This window comes from Trichosurus vulpecula, chromosome 2 (genome assembly GCF_011100635.1).
Source record: "Trichosurus vulpecula isolate mTriVul1 chromosome 2, mTriVul1.pri, whole genome shotgun sequence".
In the NCBI taxonomy this organism is placed as follows: Eukaryota; Metazoa; Chordata; class Mammalia; order Diprotodontia; family Phalangeridae; genus Trichosurus; species Trichosurus vulpecula.
In genome coordinates, this window is record NC_050574.1 from 291157346 (window position 1) to 291180102 (window position 22757).

The 22757-nt window shown below is 37.2% G+C and overlaps 1 protein-coding gene across 5 annotated transcripts in view; it reads right to left on the reverse strand.

Moving 5' to 3' along the window:
* The window catches only part of CCNT2 (cyclin T2), a 47005-nt gene extending 24896 nt beyond the window's left edge, over window positions 1-22109 (reverse strand). Inside the window, exons 1-3 of one of the 5 annotated variants that reach the window (XM_036743262.1) lie at window positions 20797-20958; window positions 19740-19821; window positions 17704-17730 (exon numbers count right to left, since the gene is read on the reverse strand). In XM_036743262.1, coding sequence (XP_036599157.1) covers window positions 17704-17730; window positions 19740-19821; window positions 20797-20954 — 267 coding nt within the window. In that variant the 5' untranslated portion in view covers window positions 20955-20958. Of the gene's footprint in view, window positions 1-17703; window positions 17731-19739; window positions 19822-20796; window positions 20988-22041 lie in introns of those variants that run through there. The other 4 variants (XR_005009539.1, XM_036743259.1, XM_036743260.1 and 1 more) reach the window with 4 other exon arrangements.
* Between the last annotated feature and the right edge of the window lie 648 nt (window positions 22110-22757).

Sequence of the window (22757 nt, forward strand, 5' to 3'; positions counted from 1 at the left end):
ATAAAATAAACATTATTAATTAGACTTAAATGCTTTTTGATTAATACCTTCATGGGGGGAAGGCACTAGTAGTTTTTTGGAGGAGGGTGCAGTTGAGTCTTGAAGGAAGCTAGGGATTTTAAGAAGTGGAGATTAGGAGACAAGAGAATTGCAAGTATGCAAGGCAGAGGTATAGGAGATGTAAATCTAAATTGCAACAGAGAACATGGGAGGAAGGGGGGGAGGAGAGAGAGAGAGAGGGAGGAAGGGGAGGTGAGGGGAAGGGAGAAGAGGAAGTGACTTAAAACAAGGAACTCAAGAAGACAGCTACTGCTAGACAGTCCAGGAAAGCAGTGATGTGTGCCTGGTGGCTATGTGAGGAGAATGAAGGTAACAAATGAGAAGAGACATGGTATTAAATGGAGGTCCCTGAGGTATCCTGAGTCACCACATTTGCTTTAGTCCTCACTCTCTTCTTTCCCCCTTCACCACTTGCTCATCATTTTAGGGGTGGAGTATGAGGTCCTGAGAAGCAAGACCCAGCATCAAGAGACTCCTGAGATGCTAATTCCCCCTCAAAGAAATCTATCATGAGACACATCCCCCAATATCCTGTCCAGCCACAATGGAAATACATTTCTATTTGCCCCTTATCCTATGTTGTTCCCCACTCTGGCAAGACCTGATTTACATTCTTCCTCTTTTTCCCAGGAAGTTCAAGAGACTGAAAAAATCACTACCCAATGAGCAGAACCAGGAGATCATTACAGACACACAGTATCTGTAAGGACTAACTTTGATAGATTTGACTCCTTTCATCAATGCAAGGTTCAAAGACAGCTCCAAAAGACTCATGATGGAAAAAGCTATGCACATCCTGTGAAAGAATTATGGAGTCAGAATGCAGATTGAGGCAAACTTTTTGCTCTCTCCCTGCCTCCCCTTTTTTTGGTTTCGTTTCTCCTTTCCCATGATTCATTCCATTGGTTATAATTCTTCATTAAGTTCAATGTGAAGGTATATGTAGAACCTACATTGGATTACATGCTGTCTTGGGGGGTTGGGAAGAGTGGGAGAGAGAGAAAATTTGGAACCCCAAAACTCATGGAACTGAGTGTTGTAAACTAAAAATAAAAAAAAAAATGTAAAAAAAAATCGCTACCCAACCAACCTCATATGGACAGGAGTGTATCTCTGGTTCCCTTATGTCTTATGCCTGTATCCCCCCTCCACCAGGTTATGTGTCTCCTCTTCCAAATATTATTTACTTAAAACGGAACTTAAATTCTGTAACTTCAAATGGCTTCATTTTTATAAAATACTTTTGGACAGGAGGTACTGTCAATCAAAAACAGGTTCCAAAGGAGTTGTCAAAGCAATCTTTAATATTCAATGCCAAAATTCAGTCAGAAAAATAAATATCATCTGCTATTAACGTCTCTTATTCATTCAAATTTTCAGGTTTTTCAAATTTCTCCAGTCTTTAGGAAGATGAGTGCACTTCATGGACTACTTGTATAGTTTCATTAGAATTTCCTAAACAGAGAGAAAAGTTTTAAAGATAATATAGAAGCAGCAGAGTTGATACAACTGGACCTATATATTACTGAGTAGACACTTGGGTTTGAGAAACATCAGCATGACTAATCAGCCTTGTAACCTTGGGCAAGCCAATTAATATTTCTGACCCTCAGAGGCCATCTGGTAAAATCTGCCCCTGAAGAAGAAGCTCCAATACAAAATACATACCAAGTAATCATCTAGCTTTTGCTTTAAGACCCCTAGTCAGAACTTACTACCTCTCAACTCCCTATTTTAAAGTAGTTCCAATTATCTGAGTTCCTTTCAGCTCTAAGAACGTATGCATCTAGTACCTCTATAACCTCCTGCCATTAATTTGCTACTTCACTAAAACAGTGCTTGCTAAGGTTCTGCCAAAGACAACAATCAGTATTCTCAACTCTGATCCAATCTTTCCAGAAGTCTTGGCTCCATGAATAATACTGTGATTTATCTTTAACAACTATGAACTATTTGGTTCTTAATTTAATCCCATAAAGATTTAAGTGCCTACTACACAGGGCAATCTAAAGTCTTGGTTTTAAGCTATTAATGTTACTGAAGCTTAAAACTGTACTAAGACATTTGGGATACTGTATTTAGGATAGTGCTAGGCACCAGGGAAAGAAAAAAAACCAAATAAATACATGCATTGACAACATCTCCTTAGGAGGCTGATGACATCTACACAGATAAATGTAATTACAACATAACTTTAGGAAGACAGATAACTGAGAAGGTTCAGTGTTTCAGGGAAGAATGGAGGATTTACGGGGAAAGATAATTAGTTTTGTTTTGATCATGCTGAATTTGAGTTGCAGTGGCATTCAAACAGATAAACTGAATCTAGCAGACAGATTTTCAAGACCTAAGCTCAAAAGAAATGACACCTGAATTAATGTAAGTAAAAAAAATTAAGTTTTTCTTCTGATCTATCACCTGAAATAAACAGCTTGTTCTTGAAAAATAGTCTCAAGCCAACTTTTCTTGGAAAAAAAACCTCAGAATCCTAGTGGAGATCTCTTTGAAAATCTGTCAACTCATTTCAATTCAACCAGTATCTATCTCGCATCCAAACCATCCTTTAAACTGTTGCCAGATTTACAAAAATCTTGTTCTGTTACATGACCATGAGCACCACATTATTTTTTACAGCTCAGTAGAGTTTCTATCCTTGGGCCATACTTTCATCAGGATTATTCCCAGTCTCAACACTGCCTTCATCTCAATAACTAAGGAAAAGATGCTAATGTGTGTGAGTGTGTGTGTGTGTATTTGAAATCTTGCTATTTGTATCTACATTTTTTAGGTCAATGTAACTATGAGATGTTTCCAATGTTCTTGTGTAGATCAGCAGCCTTCACTTGTCCCCAGTTTATTAAATCTATAAAAAATCATGGTTGTGGAATCACTGGCTATTTATGAGCATTCTGGTGTTAGGCTGCTAAGACTACTTGTTTTCTTACTTTTAACTACAAAGTTACTCGGCACAAGAGCAAAAACAGCACCAAGAGTAAGTATGGATGGTAAGTCACCCCTGGACATGTGCCAGAAATATTGTAGGACTGTGAGATTCTGGCAGTAGTTAGAAAGCTCAATGATAGCAAGTTTCTGATTCCAGGGTCTGGCTGCTTAAATTGCTGTGCTTAAGTTTGGTAGGGCTGAAACTACTCAAGTCATCTGTAGCCAATTCTCTCAGGGTACAGTTCTACATTTGTTCCTCCAGCTGTGCTCACTCTCAGTCACTCAAAATGGTCCTCTTTTCATGCAAGAGTAAATAAACCTCATTTTATTAGGCTCAACTTACTTGGAAAACCAACATTATCTAATGATTTAGTCTAAGAACCTATCCTTTCAGTGACACTTAAGGTAACAGCACTGATGGCATTTTTATTAATTGCTATCAGTTACATCTTTCATTTCTCTTTCCTGACGTTTATTTTCCTTCTTTCACATTCTTCACCTTTCAGGCCTGCTAGTGGCACCCACATGCAATGTGCTGAGCCTAGAATCACATTCGAGATGTTAACTACTGCATTTGATTCTGAATATGCCAGATAACTTCTCTAGGTCTTAGTTTTTTCATTTGTAAAGATAAGAAGACTAGACTAAATGACCATTTAAGGCCCCATCGAGCTCTAATATTCTGATCGGAAATAGAATCTAGATCTACTACACTTTTTTATTCACTTGCAAGTTAGAACATTTGCTCTAAAATTTTGCCCCAAAGATCTTTCCCCATTTATATTATGATAAACTCTGGTCCTATTTCAGTCATGTTTGACTCTTCGTGACTCCATTTTGAGTTTTCTTGGCAAAGATACTGGAGTGGTCTACCATTTCCTTCTACAGCTCATTTTATAGATGAGGAAAGTGAGGCAAACAGGATTAAGTGACTTGCCAAGAAAACTCCAAATGGAGTCAGAGAGCCAGACACAACTTAAAAATGAGTGAACGACAATTACTATTAAAACAGAAAAGTGGATGAATTTTCTTCTGTGGCTTAGAGGCTGGCCTTGCAATCAATTCCAAAAGAATTTCAAAAATGTTTGCAGCAATGGTATTATTGATCTGAGTGTCCTGTATCCCAAGGGGACTACTGTTAGAAAAAAAATCATGTAGATATATTTCTGGCCAAGGGTTAAAAAAAAACCAACAACAATAACAAACACAACAAACAAAAAATAAACAACCACAACCAGGAAAAATGATACAAAGAAAGAATAAATACCCTGGGTGAAGTAGGGAATGAAGATTAGACAGAGAGAGAAGCAATCCTGCTTTTGATACTCACTACTTCAAGCAAGTTATTTTAACCTTCCTGGGCCTGTTTCCTCATCTGTAAAGTAAGTTGGCCAAGATAGCCTCTAAGGACCTGCCAACTCTAGATGTATATCCCCATGAAATGTACATTAGATTGGTTCAAGTTTCAGATAGGATTCCAAAAGAGGTGATGTTTAAAACAGTGACTTCCAATCTTGGTTTTGACATCACTGTGCATAATGAAATCATTTGTCACATGAAATCCTAAAAATGAAACTTCAAATATAAACACAATTTAATTTTTTTTTTGGTTGAGAAAGATAATGAGGTATCAGGGCAATGAAAACTCCAACCCGAATGACTGGGTGTCACTAATGTTGGCTAATAGGGAATGCTGTTGTAAAGCTTCCTACTAGTGAACATTCTGTTACTGAGCCCTGTTATCAAGTGGAAAAATAAGCTTATCTTGCTCTTACCATCCCTTTTCTACTGTTATAGGAAAAAAAAAATTAAAAAAAAAAAAAAGCTCCCACATACATATGTCCTTATTTTCCAGGTCCTAATTTGAATACATCTCAGTGCTTTTGTCTAGCCCCATTTCTACTCCACTTTATCAAATATTTCCATATCTGTTTCTATTCCTATTTCTGCTCTCTGCATCCCTATTTTTTTTTCTCTATTCCTAGCTTGCTGCTTAAATGCCCCACTGCTGACTGACATTTTGTAATTTTTATTACTAGCTGCAGCCTCAATAATTCACAGAAAAAGAGGAGTGGGAAGAATGAAGTGAGTAAAACTATATATAAAGTCCATGCAATAACGCTGACTTTGATATCACTAAAAGAATCCCATACTAACAACACTTTTTTGGTCTGGTTTGAAGGAATAACACTTTAAATATTTAGGTGACTTTAATGTTTCAACTTCAGGTCCTTTCAGATACAATTTCTGCCTGATCAACCTAGCTCCTCCCACCTTTTAATCTAGAGTCTGAAGGGCTCCTTGATGTGCTCTCTGAAGCTCTTTACGTATGCCTAAAGATGTTTCTAGCTGTAATCTGCAGCGAGGATAGAAATCATTGTTCTTATGGTTCAAAGTAGTACAACCCTAGCAGTGACTCTGAATTGGGTTGCTGCACTGAAAGAGGTTATCTGGCTAGGAAGTCACGTATAGGAGATAAGGACAAAAACACACTAGGAAAAAAGAAAAGAATTAAAGGCAGGGTGAAAAAGCTCATCTTCTCTTCTCTAGAAGCCAATTTACTTAAACTCCTCATTTACACTACCTCTCTGTAAAGTCATAAAAATAGAGCTTGGCTATGCATAAATATGTGGTATTAGAAAGTGATTCAATATATGTGCTACATGCCTTTACACTGATTTTCTGAGATAAATGGGAGAACATCCCACTAATTAACCTTAAGCACTAATATTCTTTAAGCATAGACAAAAAACTAACCCATAATTATTGGTAGTTAAACTACATTATACAGATAAAATAAAAATCTTTATTTGGGTTGACGTGATCCTGATTGAAAATATTCCTTATACTAAATGGAGATTCCATATATACTAGCTAACCTCCCAAAGGGAAGGGCTAGGGAAGAAGATAAAACTTGTTTACTTGAGAAAAGTTAAAAATAGACAAGGTACTCAATCTCATTGCTAACTCATTAATAGAAAATTCAAATTCAAAAGTACAAAGAGTAAATGCTTTTGTTATTCCCTTTTGCTTTATGGGCACCATAGCTGAATAAAAAAAATCTTAATCTGCTGTGTAGCAAAAGAACATGATATTTTTTGGAGACAGGGAAGAAGAACGATTTTTCTGAATGAAGTCACCTGCTCAGTTCAGACACAGTAATTAAGACAGTTGTCATAATATTCTATACTGCCTGAAGCTGGTCTCTTTGTTAGCTTCCCAATCCCCTCAAGCCAGAAGTGTTTCTTATTAAGCAATAGTTCTAGTATTACAGTACACCAACAACATTGTTGATGGAGCTGTAAACTGGTCCAACTCTTCTGGAAAATCCCACAGTGGGCAGATTTCCCAAGGAAATCAAAGGCAAAAACAGATTCCACACACACCAAAATATTGACTGTAGCACATTTTGTGGTAGCATAAACTAGACACAATGTAGGTATGTCCACCAAGTGGGTAAAGGACTAAAAAAAAACTCCCAAAAAAACTCTAGTAAAGAAGGTAATGGAATAATATTTAAAAAATAATGAGGGGCAGTTAAGTGGCACAGTAGATAGAGGACCGGCCCTGGAGTCAGGAGAACATAAATTCAAATCCAGCCTCAGACACTTTCTGCTGTATTGTGTGACCCTGGGCAAGTCACTTAACCCCAACTGCAAAAAGAAAAAAAAAATAAAGAAATTGAAAGAAACTTGGAAAGAGGTATACAACTGATGCACAGTGAAATAAGTAGAACCACAAGAACAGTAAAAATACAAAATGACTATATTATAATATATATTATATAATATATAGTCATATATATTACATAATATATAGTCATATATATTATATAATATATAGTCATATATATTATAATGATTTTTAAAAATGCTAGAAGAAAACCAAACTCTGAATAATTGTAATGACCAAGCCTGTCCTTAAGAATAGATGATAAAACACAACTCCTTCCTTTCAACATTGGTATTAAAACATTGGGTATGAAGTCAAAACACAATTACGTGCCTATTGGTTTTGACTAATTCTTTGGTACCAAGGACAGTGGGGGTAGGGGAGAGCAATATTAAAAAATGGTTGATAATTCAGGTCCCACAACTAAACTGTAAAAAAGACACCTTCATTCAAAATATTATTAAATGAATGGACATGGTTCTATTTTAAAATCTTCTTGTTCAAATTTTATTAGATCCACTTCAGCTAAGAATTTGTTAACATGAGCTTTCCGCCAGAAAATGGAAACAGTCTGGTTACCTATAACTTGATCTTACACTATCACTAATTGAAACAGGATTACCTTAATTTCAAGGTAATAACTTGCCAATGATGATTCATGTAATGAACAAAAAAGGCCAAATGCTACACAAATCAAACCTATTAAAATAAGACAAGAAAACAATTTCACTGTATGTTTCTTCGTGTCAAAACAAGATCACATGACTTCTAAGTCATTCTAAATTCTAAGATCCAGTAATATTTGATCTAGTTAATCCATTTTCTTTACAACTTAGATACAGATACTTTCTAAAAAACATGTCTGATACTCTTGCTGCATCAGTTATTTATGGACATATAATTATCCCCCCCTTCTCACCTCCCTCTTTTAACCAACACAGCAACCTCAAGGCATGCAACATTTGGCACTCGTAGTACCCCACCTCTCTAATGAAAGGAGGAAAGTGCATATCATCACATTTGTTCTCTAGGACCAAGATTGGTCACTATGAATACTAAAGATTGTTTTCCTTTTAGTGTTCTTTTTGTTTAAATTATTGTAGTCTGTTCATACAAGTCTTCCCAAGTTTCTAAACTAAGTTTTTGTTTTCTATCAGCACAATACTATTCGTTATTTTCATATACCAAAATTGCTTCAGCTGTTCCCTCATTCAATGGGTACCCACTTTGTTTCCAGTGTTTTGCTACCATGATTTTTGTGCTTTTCAAACCAATTTTGAAACACTGAATTAAAAAATTATTCCCTGCGTGCAAGGCACCATAGTAGATCAACAGTCCTTGATCTAAAGGAGCCCACACGGCACTTGAGGTGGGAGAGAAGGACTTGACATATACAGTTTAATTATAATACAAAGTAAGTATGTCAGGAATAACAGGAAGAGCCAAAGTCCAACATGAAAGTATAAAGTGGACGATCATAAGCAGGGCATTCAGAAATGGTTTCTTGAAGGGAGAATATTCTAGCACAGGGTAAAGCATTCATAGAGAAAAGCAAAACAAAGTATATTAAGTTTGGGGAAACAACTAGTTTAGCTGAAATTTAAGAGTAAAAGTAGTATGAGAGATGAGGGGTTAGCTGGGGTTAAACTGTGGAGGATAAAGAGTTTACATTTTATTCTAAAAGCAACAACAATCCATTGAATTCACTGGAATAGGGAAGTAACTTGGTCAGACCTCTTCAATTCACTTTGACTAAAAAAACAAAAACAAAAAACCCCTAACAAAACAAACAAAAAACCTGAATGAAGCAATTTTGGTTTAGTAGAGGGAATACCATGAGACTCTGGGGTCAAATCCAAGCTTTGCCATTAAAAAACAAATCTGTGTGTCCTTGGACAAGTCACTTAACCTCTGTGCCTCAGTTTCTTCATCTGTATAAATGAGAGGGTTGGACCAGAAGACCTCTCTATAGATCTATATCTATGATTTTATATGCCTAAGTACAAAGCACTAAGCTACATACTGGGAAAATAAAGACAAAAATAGAAGTACCACAGGATCATAGAATATCTATTCCAACCTCCCTTTTACAGATGAGGACACAAGGCCCCCCAAATTAAGGGACTTACTCAGGGTCATATAGGTTAAATGGCAGTCTTATTATTTGACCTCAACCCTCCTAAGTACAGCACCTTTTCTACTGTTCCATTACTATTTCAGCTTAAATTCTGTGGAATACAATACAAAGTACATGCAGTTCTTTCAAGAGCTGTTGTGGTAGGCTGAAAGAAGCAAGTCAAAAAGTGAAACAGTTACACATTAGCAACGCTTAATCAAATCAGCAATACAACTGTCCTAGAAAGTATCCATAATGTCGCCAGTGTGTATGTCCTCTACCAACGGGAATTTCAACTCCTCTATACTTTCCCACCAGATTTTTCTTTGTATTTGTTCCACGAATCCCCTTACATGCTCATTCTTTCAGGATCTTGATTGGAGGGAGGGCTTCTCTTATATAACTCACTACTCTTATGTATGCTTAATAATGTTCTTTAGTCAATCAATAAGCATCTTACTGAGATACTGCATAAGGTGCTGGGGGACCAGACAAAAAACTGAAATATTTCCTTCCCATAGATCACTTATGAGCAAAAACAACATCCTCACATAAAGATACAAAGTAAATATAAATTAAAGGAGGAAAAAGGCAACAGCAATTGGGGGATGTGGTTAAGAAAAAAGCCTTATGCATTTGAGCTGAGCGTTGAAGGAGGCCAAAGTTTACCAACGAACCAGTGAGTGCATTACAGACATGAAGGCCAATCTGGAAGCCAGAGGGCTGCGGATTCAAATCCCAACTCTATTATTAATAACCTATATTGCCCAAGGTAAGATGTTTTCCCTGCCTGGGACTCAAGTTTCCTATTCAGAACGAAGGGCCAGGAATGAATGATTTCTAAGGTTGATCATTGCTCTAAATGAGTGGTGTCAAACTCAAATAGAAACAGATACTTTTGGGCCATATATTGACTTAGAAAACCACAAATTAATATTATGTAGCCTATATTGTATTTTCATTTATCTTGTTAAACATTACCCAATTATATTTTAATCTGGTCTGGGCCACACTGGGGAGTTTTAAGTTTGACATTTCTGTTCTAAATCCTATCACCTGGGATTTTAAGGTAACATGTTACAGTGCTGCCTACCATACTCTTCAGGCTATTGGCTATTTTACATATTCTCAGATCACGGTGTTCAAGATTTGTGGTCATACAGAAATCAGCAGCCAAATACCGGTACAAAAAGATGGTGAGCTGTGTATTAGTGATGTGTCAATGAAAGTACCATTGAGTTTTTCAAATACAATTCAACTTGATGAGGAGCAGTATGGTACAGGATAAAGAGGGCTGAATTTAAGCATCAGGAGCTATTAAGTTCAAATTGCCTTTGACACTAGATATGTGAATGTGTTGTCGAATCATTTCTGTTGTGTCTGACTCTTTGTGACCCCATTTGGGGTTTTCTTGGCAAAAATACTTGAGTGGTTTACCTTTCCTTCTCCAGCTCATTTTACAGATAAGGAAACTGAGGCAATCAAGGTTAAGTAACCTGCCCAGGGTCACACAGCTAGTAAAGCAGCTGAGGTCCCATTTGAACTCAGGTCTTCCTGACTTCAGACCCAGCACTCTATCCACCTGGCCGCACCTTCATACAGCGTATACGACCTTAAACACCAGGAAGTTTGTATTTTTTCCTAGCTGAGCAAGCAATCACTGACAGTTTATAAATAGGGGAGTAAGTGTCTGAGCCTGGATTTGAACTCGGGTTGTCCTGACTGCAAGTCCAGAGCTCTATCCATTGTACCACTTACTGCCCTACATGAATATGTGGCAAGCCATATATGCTCTTCTTGCACCTTGTTTCCTCACTGGCAAAATAAGGATAAAACCTGTACTATCTATTTCACAAGATGGTTGTGAGGATCAAAGAGATGAAGTATTGTGCAAAGCTTAAAACACTATGTAAGTGTCAGGTGTTAACTTCCTCTTACCCTTCTCAATTTTGCCTCAATTCATCATCTACCTGTATCACTTAAAAGAAAAAACACACTGATTATTCTACTCACCACAGCTGCTCAACATCAGGGCCATAGAGAATTTCCACTCATTTTGCTAGCACATACTTACATTAAGGGGTTTGTCATATTCTAGAGCTTGATGTAATTAATACAATGCTATCTCATTGTCTCCAAAGAGAATTTGGAGAATCTTACCATCAAAGAAATAACTTTTAGTTTGAAATTTCTGTTAAATACCTTCTGTGACACTGGTAAGCACCTTCATGCAGACACTCAGTGGGGCCACTGAACAAAGTATTCTTTGAAATTGCCTGCCACGGAAGTCTTATAATAGAGAAACTGTTTGAGAAGTTGATTTCAAGGCTCCATTTTGCTTTACCAAGTCAAATGCTTAAAAAAACCCCACAATGGTATCATATTCATTATATTTTAAAATAGTCTTTGGATCATAAAGATGTAATCCACTATAGAAACTACCTATTCTATTTATGTTTTCATTGAGGATACCTTTCATGAAAGTAGGAACCATTCTCAAAAGACTTTATAGAGGTATCAATTATGAACCCATATGCCTAATGTCTTACTAGATTACTTTTTCTTTTCTTTTTTGGTTGTGATCTTTTCCATTCTTTTCAACTTTTCCCCATTTAGATACAGCTTGAAGAGCATTCCCAAAAGCTTTTCAAATTGTTTCTTCTCTGGCAGTCACTCTTCCTTATCCATCTTGATGTAATGGTTCCATTAATGTTGCTGATGAAAAGAGATTACTTGATTTGGGACCAGGAAATAAAAAGCCAGACTTAAAGACTATTTAGAAATCTCACAACTGTTTAATGACAACTACTTTTTTCAAGAATATAGCTGGAAGGTGCTGATCATGTTGCATGCTGTGAAATGACAACAGATAGGAAGTGATTAGTTATAGATGTAGAAACAGTAGTTTACATGTAGAGAGACTGGCTGGTTAGAGCAGAGATCAAAGTAAACACCAAATTAGAAGGACAAGGAATGCATTACACCCACAGCAGCTCTAGTCCAATTTGTTTAAACAAGCTGGTGACTCCAAAGCCCAAATGAAAAATCTACAAATGTTGGATCATGCAACTACATGGAGATAAATAGGAAGGGGGTGGGGGTGTCAAAGAATACGGGTGTTGGGAAAATAGGGCTTTCCATAAAATTTTTCCCTTTAGACTGGGAGAATAGAGCCTGAAAGATATTTTCAGAAAATCTTTTGCCTTTTTCTTCCAAGTTCTTTCATGTTTATGACAATCCAGTCTTGACCCTCCTTTTCTTGCTTATTTACAGAATGGAAAAGAACAAGCCTGTTTTCTCAATTCCCACATGATTTCTCAAATGAAAATTAATTAGTCCAAGGACTCATTCTTTACCCAGAGAAGAAACTACTACCATCTAAAGCAACTGCTTAAGATGCTAACATTTCATTATTGTGACTTTCATGGTAGATTAAAAAATGCTTATTTTAAAAAAGTAAAGATTTATGGGTAGATGTTAGGTGATTTTAAAAGCAACACAAAATTCCTAAAAAGATATTTAGTATGTATTAAAGTTCATAAACATCATGAAATAGATTTTGAATTGTGATGTTTGGGTTGGAAACAACGCTGAACAGCTACATATCTATTTTATTTTAGCAATTTATTAAACTTACATGATAGAAATCTGATACCATTCAATTTAACTCACCGTAACATCAGTTCAGTTTGGTACAAAAACCAAACGAAGCCAAAGTTTAAAGTTTTATTTCCATACAGAACTTAGTCTGTGCAAAGAAAAAAGTCTGTTCAATAGTCATAGCCTATACTCTTAAACCTCAATAAACATACAGACACTGGGTGAATGTAGAAGGGTTAAAAAAAGTCATCTTTTTATTCAAAGGAAAGAGCATATCAATATGTATAGCATCACTGTTACAAAAGTACCGCAAACGACCTTTAAAGTACAGTTAATTTATGACAAAAAAGAGGTCACATATGCAACATAGTACAAAAAATAGATCTCTTTATGGGAAGTCAGTAGACCTGGATTTCAATATTGCCTTAGACACTTACTAGCTATGTGATCGTGGGCAAGTTTCATTAAGCCTCTGATTGTCATTTTCCTCATCTGTAAAATGTGGATAACAAATGAACTACCAACTGCAAAGGGAAGGACTCTGCAAATGTAAAGCACTACAGAAATGTGAATTACTACACACAGTCACTATTGAGGAAAGGTAGAGAGGTAAGTTGTTTTTTTTTTTTTAAAGCATAATACTAGGCAAAGACAGAAAATATCACAGACCTTCATCTTTTTCATTTTAGGAAAACTAACCAGGAAAAGGTCTTCATGTTATACATTTAATTAGGTAAGCTTGTGTTTATAACACTTGTTATTGGAGATAATATAAAGTTAGAGCAGTTTCCTAAATTTTAAGATCAAATCAAATGTACAATATTGCCTGCAACAATTTGAGTCTCGGTGCACATATACCTATCCATGTAACTGCACCAAGATTAGAAGGGGTCGAGGTATTGGCTATTGCAATAGAATATGGAGCTTCTGAAACAAACAAAAAAATTAGAACAAGTACCTGAATGTGTTTAGTACACTAAATATATTTTGAAAAGTCAGAAATTAGAGCTAAATCTAATGGATAAAGTGGATGACGACAGTTAATAGTTTTTGATTTTGAGGTATAAAGTAACAAAACTAATTTGCTTGCATGGCAAACCTAAGAGAAATTTTAAAAAAAGATTTAAATAATGGCAGCATCATTTAATAAAGTTTATTACCTTTCATGGTGAATGCTTTGAAGGATAACACAAATTCTGATATGTAAATTCTGGTAATTTTACTCATATTTTTTGTATCTTCACAATTAGACCCTAAGCATCTTGCAAGTACAAGTGGTCAATGTTTTTAGCCTTTATGTTTTAAGTCTGTAAATGTTAAAGCAAATTTTTCTTCTCACTGCTTATGAGGACTGCAATTCTATTAGCTATTAGATTAGCTTTTAGCTAGTGCAGTTTTCTTGGGCAAGTGTTGTATTAATTGTCCTACATTATTTTAATAAGTTTGCTTTTAAATCCTATTCATAGATAGGTTCTAAGTTCAATGGGTTTGCCATAGGCACAAAGCACTTTATAAATCCTAAACTGGAGTGTTATTTCTATAATGAATGCTATAAAATTATTGTACAATGACTGCCTAAGTATAAATTAGTTTCTTGCTTTACATGCATAAAATAATTATAAAGCAAAAGATTGCTTTTTCACAGGTAAAGTAGGGCATATCCCTGATGTCAGTTTATTACTTTAGAATTAAATATATACTTACGCAATTATAGTGAAAGAATATTATACAATCCTACTTTTCCTTCTTATTCCTTGTTTTGAAGTTTTCAGAATAAATTTACTCAGAAAAAAAATTCTGTTATGCAAATCAATTTAAAGGGAAGATATTAGCTTTATCACTGTTAGATTTCTGGTAAGACTCTTGGAAGTAGGTAATAAAGTTCATGACCTCCTCTCTCTAGAGCACTGCTAAGAATTCTAACCAGACTAAATTTTATTCAAATGTATATTTGCAAAAGTTGGTTTAAGTCGACAATAAGTCATTTGGTGGGCAAGCAAAAAGACCCAAAATTAAATCTATCCAGCACAGAGTCTTGTACAAAGTAGACATCTGATGTTTATTGAAATTGTACCTACATATTAAATTATTTCAAAACACCTAACTTTGGCAGTTAAGATGTTTAGAAGACATCTTAAAACAATACAACCAGAGTTAGGATAGTACAATGGAAAGGAGTGCTGGATTTGAAATCTGAGAATCTGTATCTGAATCCCAGCTCCTACTATTTAACTAGCTGTGACTTTGGGCAAATCATTCCCTCTTTCAGACTCAGTTTCTTCCTCTGTGAAATGAGGGGATTAGAATAGATGACCAACCTCTAAAATCCCTTCCAACTCAAAATCTCTGAATACTTCCATTAAAGATGAAATTGCCATTATTTTGCTTTTTATCAGTGACCTAGGAATTAAATAAATCCAAAAAAGTCAAAATGGCTCAGAAAAGATAAATACTTTAAAAACAAAATTAACAATACTCGATCAGGTCAAGAGACCTGGCTCTAGTTCCAATTGGGCCACTAAGTCACTCTCTTGCCTTCAGTTTCCTCATCTGTAAAAAGAAGGGGATGAACTAGATCAGAAGTGTCAAACTCAGCCCTCAAAACAACTTAGTCAGCGCAAGATTAAAATGTAATTGGGAAATATTTAACAAAATAAGAATACAACACAGAACATTAATTTGTGGTTTTCTAATCAACACAGCCTGCAGGCCATTTCTATTTGAGTTTGACACCACTGGTCTAGAGGATTTCTAAGTTTCCTCCTAGCACTAACATTCTGTGTGGTTCAATAATCTGTTCAATACTGTATTATTAAATGTTGTGTGGATAGAATACATTACAAAAATAAATCTTTTTAGAAATCTCAAATGACACCAAATTCAAGCAGTAATAGTACTGATCTAATAGGCTCAGGAAAAAAAAAAGTAATGCTTAAAACCTGGGATATTCTCAGCATAAGAATCTAAAGCACATCAAAATATTGTCAGAGCTTAAATTAAGCTAAAATGACCACGATTTTTATGTGTATAGTCTCTCTTACAAAATTACTTAAAAGCATTAATTATACTAGAAAGTGGTACTCCAAAACCCTTAATTAACAAGGTCAGAAGTGGCAGACTACAAATGTGACCCCTGTTCATAAGGCAGCTAATAGTGCTCAGGGGACTTCTAGACAGGTGAGTCTAGAGTACAATTCCCATTCCTGGGCAGCTGGTAGACTTTATACACTAAAAGACAGAATTATCAAACAAAAACAATTGTGGGAAATTGCCCCAATTTTTGTTGTTATCGTTGTTTTGTCCAAAGGGAAATCATGCCTGAAGAGTTTACTAGTATTTGAGGTATTTAAAAAAGACTACTGAGGTAAAAGAGAACCTAAAAAAGTCAATTAGTTCAAAATTAACTTTGAAATGTTCTACAGCAAAAGCTAGAGACCTTTGTATTATGGCTAGAAAACTTGATCAGAGAAAGGGGAAAGCAAAAAAAAAAAAAAAAAAAAAAAAAAAAAAAAAAAAAAGGAATGTGGGGTTATTTCCTCTGAATTGAAAAGAATAATGTAGTGGGGAGCAAAATAGTGAGGTTTCCTCAGGAATTATTAGTATGCTCTAGTTATTTTTAATAAATGATCTTAAGTAGTGAGTGAACAGTGGAGTTCCCAGATTTTCAGATAACAAACTCTTCTACCAAAGTACCAAATGAATGGAATACATCAAAAGAAAATTTAAGTGAAATAGATCAAAATAAGTGGTACAAAAATATTGGGTTCTCAGCAAACACCCAGAAAAGGGACCTAGAGTACTTGTAAATTGTCTATTAAGGGTTGACAAAAAGGTTGAGCATTTTAAAAAGGTTGAAAATACAGGAAAAAAAAACATTATCCTACCTTTGTAAAACTAGTGTATCCACACCAGGCCTACTGTGTGTAGTGCTCTCATTCCATTATGTATTTCTTGAGTTGTGGTAATTAGACAGGCCAAGGAAGATCCAAGGAAAGACAACTAAAATAAACAGAGGATTTGGGGTGGGGAGTGGGAGTTGGAGGGAAAAGTAGGACTGTTGTATGGAGAGAGACTAAAAGAATAGGAGTTCTTCAATGTACAAAATTAAAAGGTTAAGAAGGGATGAGATGGAAAGCTACAGAATCTTAAAATGACTGGCTAAAGTAAGCACAGACTTGTACATTAAATCCAGCAATACTAGGATGATAATACAAAAGGATATCTTTGAAAGGGGGAGTGAAGCAAGTTAAAGGCAAAGAAACCACTAATTTACAATTATTCATTCAACAAACATGAATATCTACTACATTCCAGGCACCAAACTAAGCATTAAGAAGTATACAAAGATAAAGAAAGTAATTCCTATTAACGAGGAGAGCTTATCTAGTAATGGATAAATGCATCTATCCAAAATAATATTCATGCTAAATTTAAATACATTAAAAAAGGGTTTGCACATATTATTTATGAATGCCAAACCATGTCTACTACAAGAAACTATGATATAGCTCATTTTTAAAGCTGTCAATAAGGAAAGCACTTTTGTCTTTTGGTAGTTACTGTCAGCAATAGAATACAGGGTAAGCAGATCCATACTAGTCTGACCTAGTATGGCTATTCTATATTCCTAATTCCAATTAGGAAAAAATCTGACAAATGGAGTTAGTTCAACTAGCTTTTCCCTTGGGTAAAAGCAAACATTTACCTAATCATAAGGTACTTGATTCATGTCATCTGACTTTCAAGGTGAGCAGTATTTTCAAGCAGTAAGAAAAAATTGCTAGACAACACTATAAAGATACAATGTTGTATTAATGAGGAAGGTGAGAAGTAAGGGTTACTAGGAAACAGTTCCCATGTTTTGTAGCCACTTTTAGTACAGATTTGAAGCAAGAAGAGTAGATAAAGACTATCCTACCTGCCTTCTTTCTCTGAAATCTCTTTCAGGGACAAAGATACCCATTTTTTAAAAAAATCAAATCCTTTTTTGCTATAGAACATAACATTACGCTTCCCTGTTGTATTAACTTTTAATTTTATATTAATGGATTTAAAATGGAAACACCGCATGCCACAAATAAATTATTTTGTTTAAATATAAAATATTTTAATAGGTATGCTTTAAGTCTGTCATTACTGTTGTAACATTCTATTTTGGGTTTGTTAACTAAAAGGAACTAGTTTTTCATTTAGCTGAATATCCTAAAGAATTGTAATTTCCTAAAATTTAGTTATAGTCTTTAATCATAACCCTATTATTGAGCAAAATTTTCCTGATGATTTGGGGGAGTATGAATTTAAAAGTGACTCACATTCAATTTGAGACCACCCCCTTCACCCTAAAAGAATAGAAAAAAAAGATAAAAGAGTAAGGTTGTACATTTGATGCTAGGGCACCAACATAAATATTAAAACCACTTTTGATGTTATGACAGCAAATGTAAAAAATTCTGAAACTGATTATTTCATGAAGGTTGTATTGTGCTACCTTTAAACACTTTTCCGAGTAAAAAATTAATAACACTTTAGAATTTACATTAACACACACAAGAAGTTTCAAAAAGTCAAGTCTGATTCATAAGAAAAGTCAGACACACCAGACACTGGGCTTTGCTATTACAACTTGATATCATTTAAGACTGAAAAATACAATCAAAGTTGCTAATACTTTCAACTATTGCACAAAAGACTTCTGAAATGGATAAAGCTTTGAATCTTGGCACCATATTTGACAAATTGCTTGATTTAAAGCACACCACACAGGCCATGGAGACACATTATGGGAAGAAGCCATTGTCACCACCCCCTCCCCCAAAAGAGGTTTTCCAGTAACTGATTTCGATACAAAGAGCAAAGCAAACTTAACTCAGAAAATAGATGATCTACAGCTACATAGAGAATCTCCATATGCTTCACAAACTCTTAATTTGATTAGTAATTGCCAATTGGGTTTTCCAGGGCCACCTTCATGAAAGCTTTGTTATTTATCTATATCTACCTACATAAGCAATTTTCATGTTAAAATTTCGTAATTCCTAACCTAAAGGTTGTCACCGACCTTTAACTTTCATCTCAGCACTACCACTAATTCAAATCCACTATACTAGAAATAGATGAACTGAGACAGATGAGATTGAGTAGGAAGAAGGGAAACAGACCAGAGAAAGAAAGATACATAACAGAAAAATGGAAGTGGGGGTGCTGCAAAGTCCACTAGAAAATATTCAGATCAGAATTTTGCAAAACAAACAAATTACATTGCTAAGGATCATCAGGCTAATTTATAAAATGGATTGTTAAACAACAACAACAACAAAAAATCCAATTTAAACATGATGCTTTTTCATTCATTAAAAGTATGCTAATAACTTTTTTAAAAGGTTATTTTGGTTGTAACTATTTTGGATTATCCATTGATGATCAAGCCTTCTATGATATATCTTTATCATTTGAACAACATTATTTGTGAAACTGTGGTGGAACAAAAAACTAAAACTGAGGAAAGGATAGACTATGGTTAGTACCAAATTTCACCTAAAGATGGGCAACTTTCTTCGTTGTAAGCAACATACACAGCACAGTTTTTGCTGAAGTGTCTAACATATCTTACATGGCAATTTTTCATAAACTATAAATAGCTTATTTAGAAATTAAACATTAATGTTACATGGAAAAGTCAACTAGAAAATGTTTATATCCCTGTTCTATAATTTATCTGTGAGATGGTATGTTTGAAACAAGATTTGTCATTTTGGTTGACCAGTACTTGTAAAGATAACAAGTTACCCTAATAGCTAATGAAATTTTGGCATCCTTTGTTTACCACACAAATGAATCACACAGATACTGACCTTTTGCAAATTAATATTCCTCAACATTTACCTTTTTCTTTTTTTAAACAAATGGTCAGTTCCAAAATCAATTACAAAGTCAATATAAAAAATAATCGGTATGACAAAGTTCAATTCACATTTCAAACAAAGTCTTCTAACAACTGGCCACTCACATACACTTCTGGCTTGTTTAACCTAAATCTTGTACTTTGCTGAAACATTCAAATATTTAAGTATAAAATTTCAACGGGACTGCTGCCAGTTAAATAACTGACTATATGGTTTTCTAAGATGTAGGTCTAAGGATGAAGATTCCTGACTCTACATATGGACATGAAAACACGATCCGACAGTTTGAATTAAAATATAAGCATATTTGCAAATATAAATTTACTATTAATACCTAGTATATCAGTAAAACCACTGAAAGAATCTTTCCCTTTTATAAAATAACTGAAAGTTTAACTACTTTTAACATACGATCAAATGCTGTTAAAAAAAAAATTTGTACTTACATTTCTGTTAAACTTGGTGAAAGAATGGTGCATATAAAACCTGTGCATGTAAACAATTGCAGTATTTATTGTAAGCTGAGAGCTGGAAGGTAGTATTTAGGAAATGCACATTTTAAAGACGTCAATTATATAATCTAACTTTTTCTTCTTAAAACATGCTGCACAGGGTTAATATTTGAGTATTGGTACCAAATTTATTTGAAGGAATATTTCAGCGCTCCTTTCTACAGCATCTCATTCAGAAGGAAGGACCCCCCCCCCCCAAAAAAAAGGCAAAATGGAAAACTGGTAGGACAGGGCAGGAAAGGAGGGCCTTAAAATTGTTAAAAGGGGGAGGGGGTGAGCTGGGAGGAAAGAAACACGAAGCTTTTCAAAGTAAGCCAGCTCGCCAAACCTCCTACGAGGACTTCTGGCCGCACGCGCGTATTATTTCCTTCAAAAATCAAAGCACTTCAGAGCCACCCCAAGAACATAAAGCCTAGGCTCGGTACGTTCCACAGCGCATAGGTCCAGGCCGCCCTGCCTCCTCCAGCCCCACCACCTGGATGCTCAGGGGGCCTCCGCAGAGAAGTCTTTCAAAGCTCCATCCACCGGCCTCTCCTCCCAACAGTCTCCCCCTACCCCACCCCCACCCCCCGGGTCCGCGCTGAGGCTTCTCCGGGATCAGAAGCCACCGGGGAAGTTGTCCGCCCCCCCCCCCCCCGGCCACGCGGAGCATCCGAAGGGATTACACAACGCAGCGTCCAAACCCGGCCGGGGATCCCAGATCCCCATGCGCCTCCCGCGCCCCTCGGCCTCACCGGCTCCGACCAGCCCCGGCGCCCCTCGCCCCGGCCTCCCCCCAGGGCCGGCCCCTACCGGGCCCCGCACGGCGTGGCCGACGGCTGCAGCGCCATGTTCGCCGCGTCCAGGCCCGGGACCCTGGCCTGACTGGTGGGATGTTGAGGGAGGCGGCGGGGACAGGGAAGGGGGGAGGGAAGATGGAGGTTGGGAGAAGGGGGATTAGGAGGTGAATGGTGGAAGGTGAGGTGGGGGAGGAATAAAAAAGAAAGGATACACATTGAGACGCTGCCCCATATCTTGGATAAAGTTGGCCGCCTGCTGGCGGTAGGAGAGTTCCTTATCCGCCTCCACCCCGCAGCGGCGGCTCGGCGTGTTCTCCAGCTGCTCCCGGCTGAAGAACCAGCGAGAAGAAGCCCCACGGCCCGACGCCATGACACTTCCTCCTCCTCCGGCTCCCCCTCCCCGCCCCCCTCCCACCTCCCCTCCTCCCCGCCAAGGCCGCGCGGCCCCGCCCCGCTTCGCTCCGTTCCGCTCGCCGTAGCCGCGCACCGCCCCCTCCCCACCCTGGCCCACCTCGCTACCTTGAGCGCGCTTGCGCGCACCCCCTCACACGTTGTGTTTATTTGGTGGGCCTTGTTCTTTACACTCCCCACCCCCTCCCAGTCCTTTCTGCGCCGGCTCGGCCGTGCAGGAGACCATAATGCCCCGCGCCGCGCATCATTCAGTCGCGCCCGGAGGAGGAGGGTCGAATTGAGAGGAAGGGCGGAGGCGGTGCACGCTGGGAGGAGGGGGCAGCGTGGGGCCGTGTGCTGCGCGTCGGGGTTGGGAGAGACGAGACTGGGGTAAAGAAGAAGAGGAGGCCATAGTTGTTAAGAATGGCGGGGCAGCCAAGAACGATGGAAGCAGCCCCAACCTGGTGGAAAAAAGAGTGTGCTCAGAATCGGAGGTCTCGTCCTACTTTGCGCCTTAGCGTTAATTTGGGCAAGGGTCTGCGCCTCCCTTTGTAATATATAAAATGATACGGGCGTTGGACTAGCTGCTCTCTAATTGCCTTTTCAGCTTTTTCGTTATTTTCTGGTTTTAAACCTGATCTTTCCCCTCCCTTTCGGAGCCTCCTCGAAATTATAAATAGATGTACACATATACACATTAACGCTGGTGGCCATAGTTTGGTTTTATCCCTCTGTGGGGTGGTAAGCTGTTGGATGTAGGATTCACGTTTCTTAAATATGCATTTTAAGTAACTACCAGCCGGCTGTGCACAGGTACCCGGTAAGACGTCAAGGATTTACTCTGCAACCGCATGGGGTATTAAAAGCATTTCCCCGGTGCTGCAGGATGCTAAGTATGGATTAGCATAAAACCCTGACATGTACCAAATGCATAATCCTAAAACACAGCAATGACGATGCCACTCCCTTAACATAAAAATCTAAAATGTCTGCCAATTGCCACTGGGATATAATGTAAAACCTTCACCCTGGCATTGAAAGCCCTCCACGACATGACTCCCACCTACCTTTCACAGACTGTCCAGGCAAACAGGCAGGCCTGCTTAGCTGTTCCTCGTGCACAACCTCCCACTTTGGTGCCTTTGCACAAATGGCATCCCGTATCTGGAATTTACTCCCTCCTCACCACTCTCAGCTTCCTTCATAGCACAGCTCACTTCCTACATGCGGCCTCTCCTCATCTCCCCATTCGTTAGCTAGCTCACCCTCTTGAAGTTATTTTGTATTACATTGTATATATTTCGAACTTACTTTTTTGTGTGCATGTTACATTTTCTCAGTAAAAATGTAAGTTCCTTTAGAGGAAAAAAACCCAAACAAACATTTTATTTTTGTCTTTGTATCCCCAGTCCCTTATTCCTCCAGCAATGCAGTAGTAAGATCCTTGGCAATGTAGTCAGAGGAGCTGGATTCAAATACTACCTCATCCACTTACTATCTGTATGACCTTTAGCAAGTCATTTAACATCTGGGTCATATGTAAAAAGGGGTTTATAACCTCTAGGATTTCTTCCAGCTCTTCACTTAGGATCATTTGAAATATTTGTTGAATTCAGTTGAATGGGTCCTACTATTACTATACTTAAAAGATGTAATTATATCCACATAGTTACTCTCTCCACCAATGTAGATCATAACCTCTTCTCTAAATCGAAGTGATTCATACAAACTTAAAGGTCATTTAGTCTGGCTGGAACCTGAACAAGAACACTGTAAATGTTGG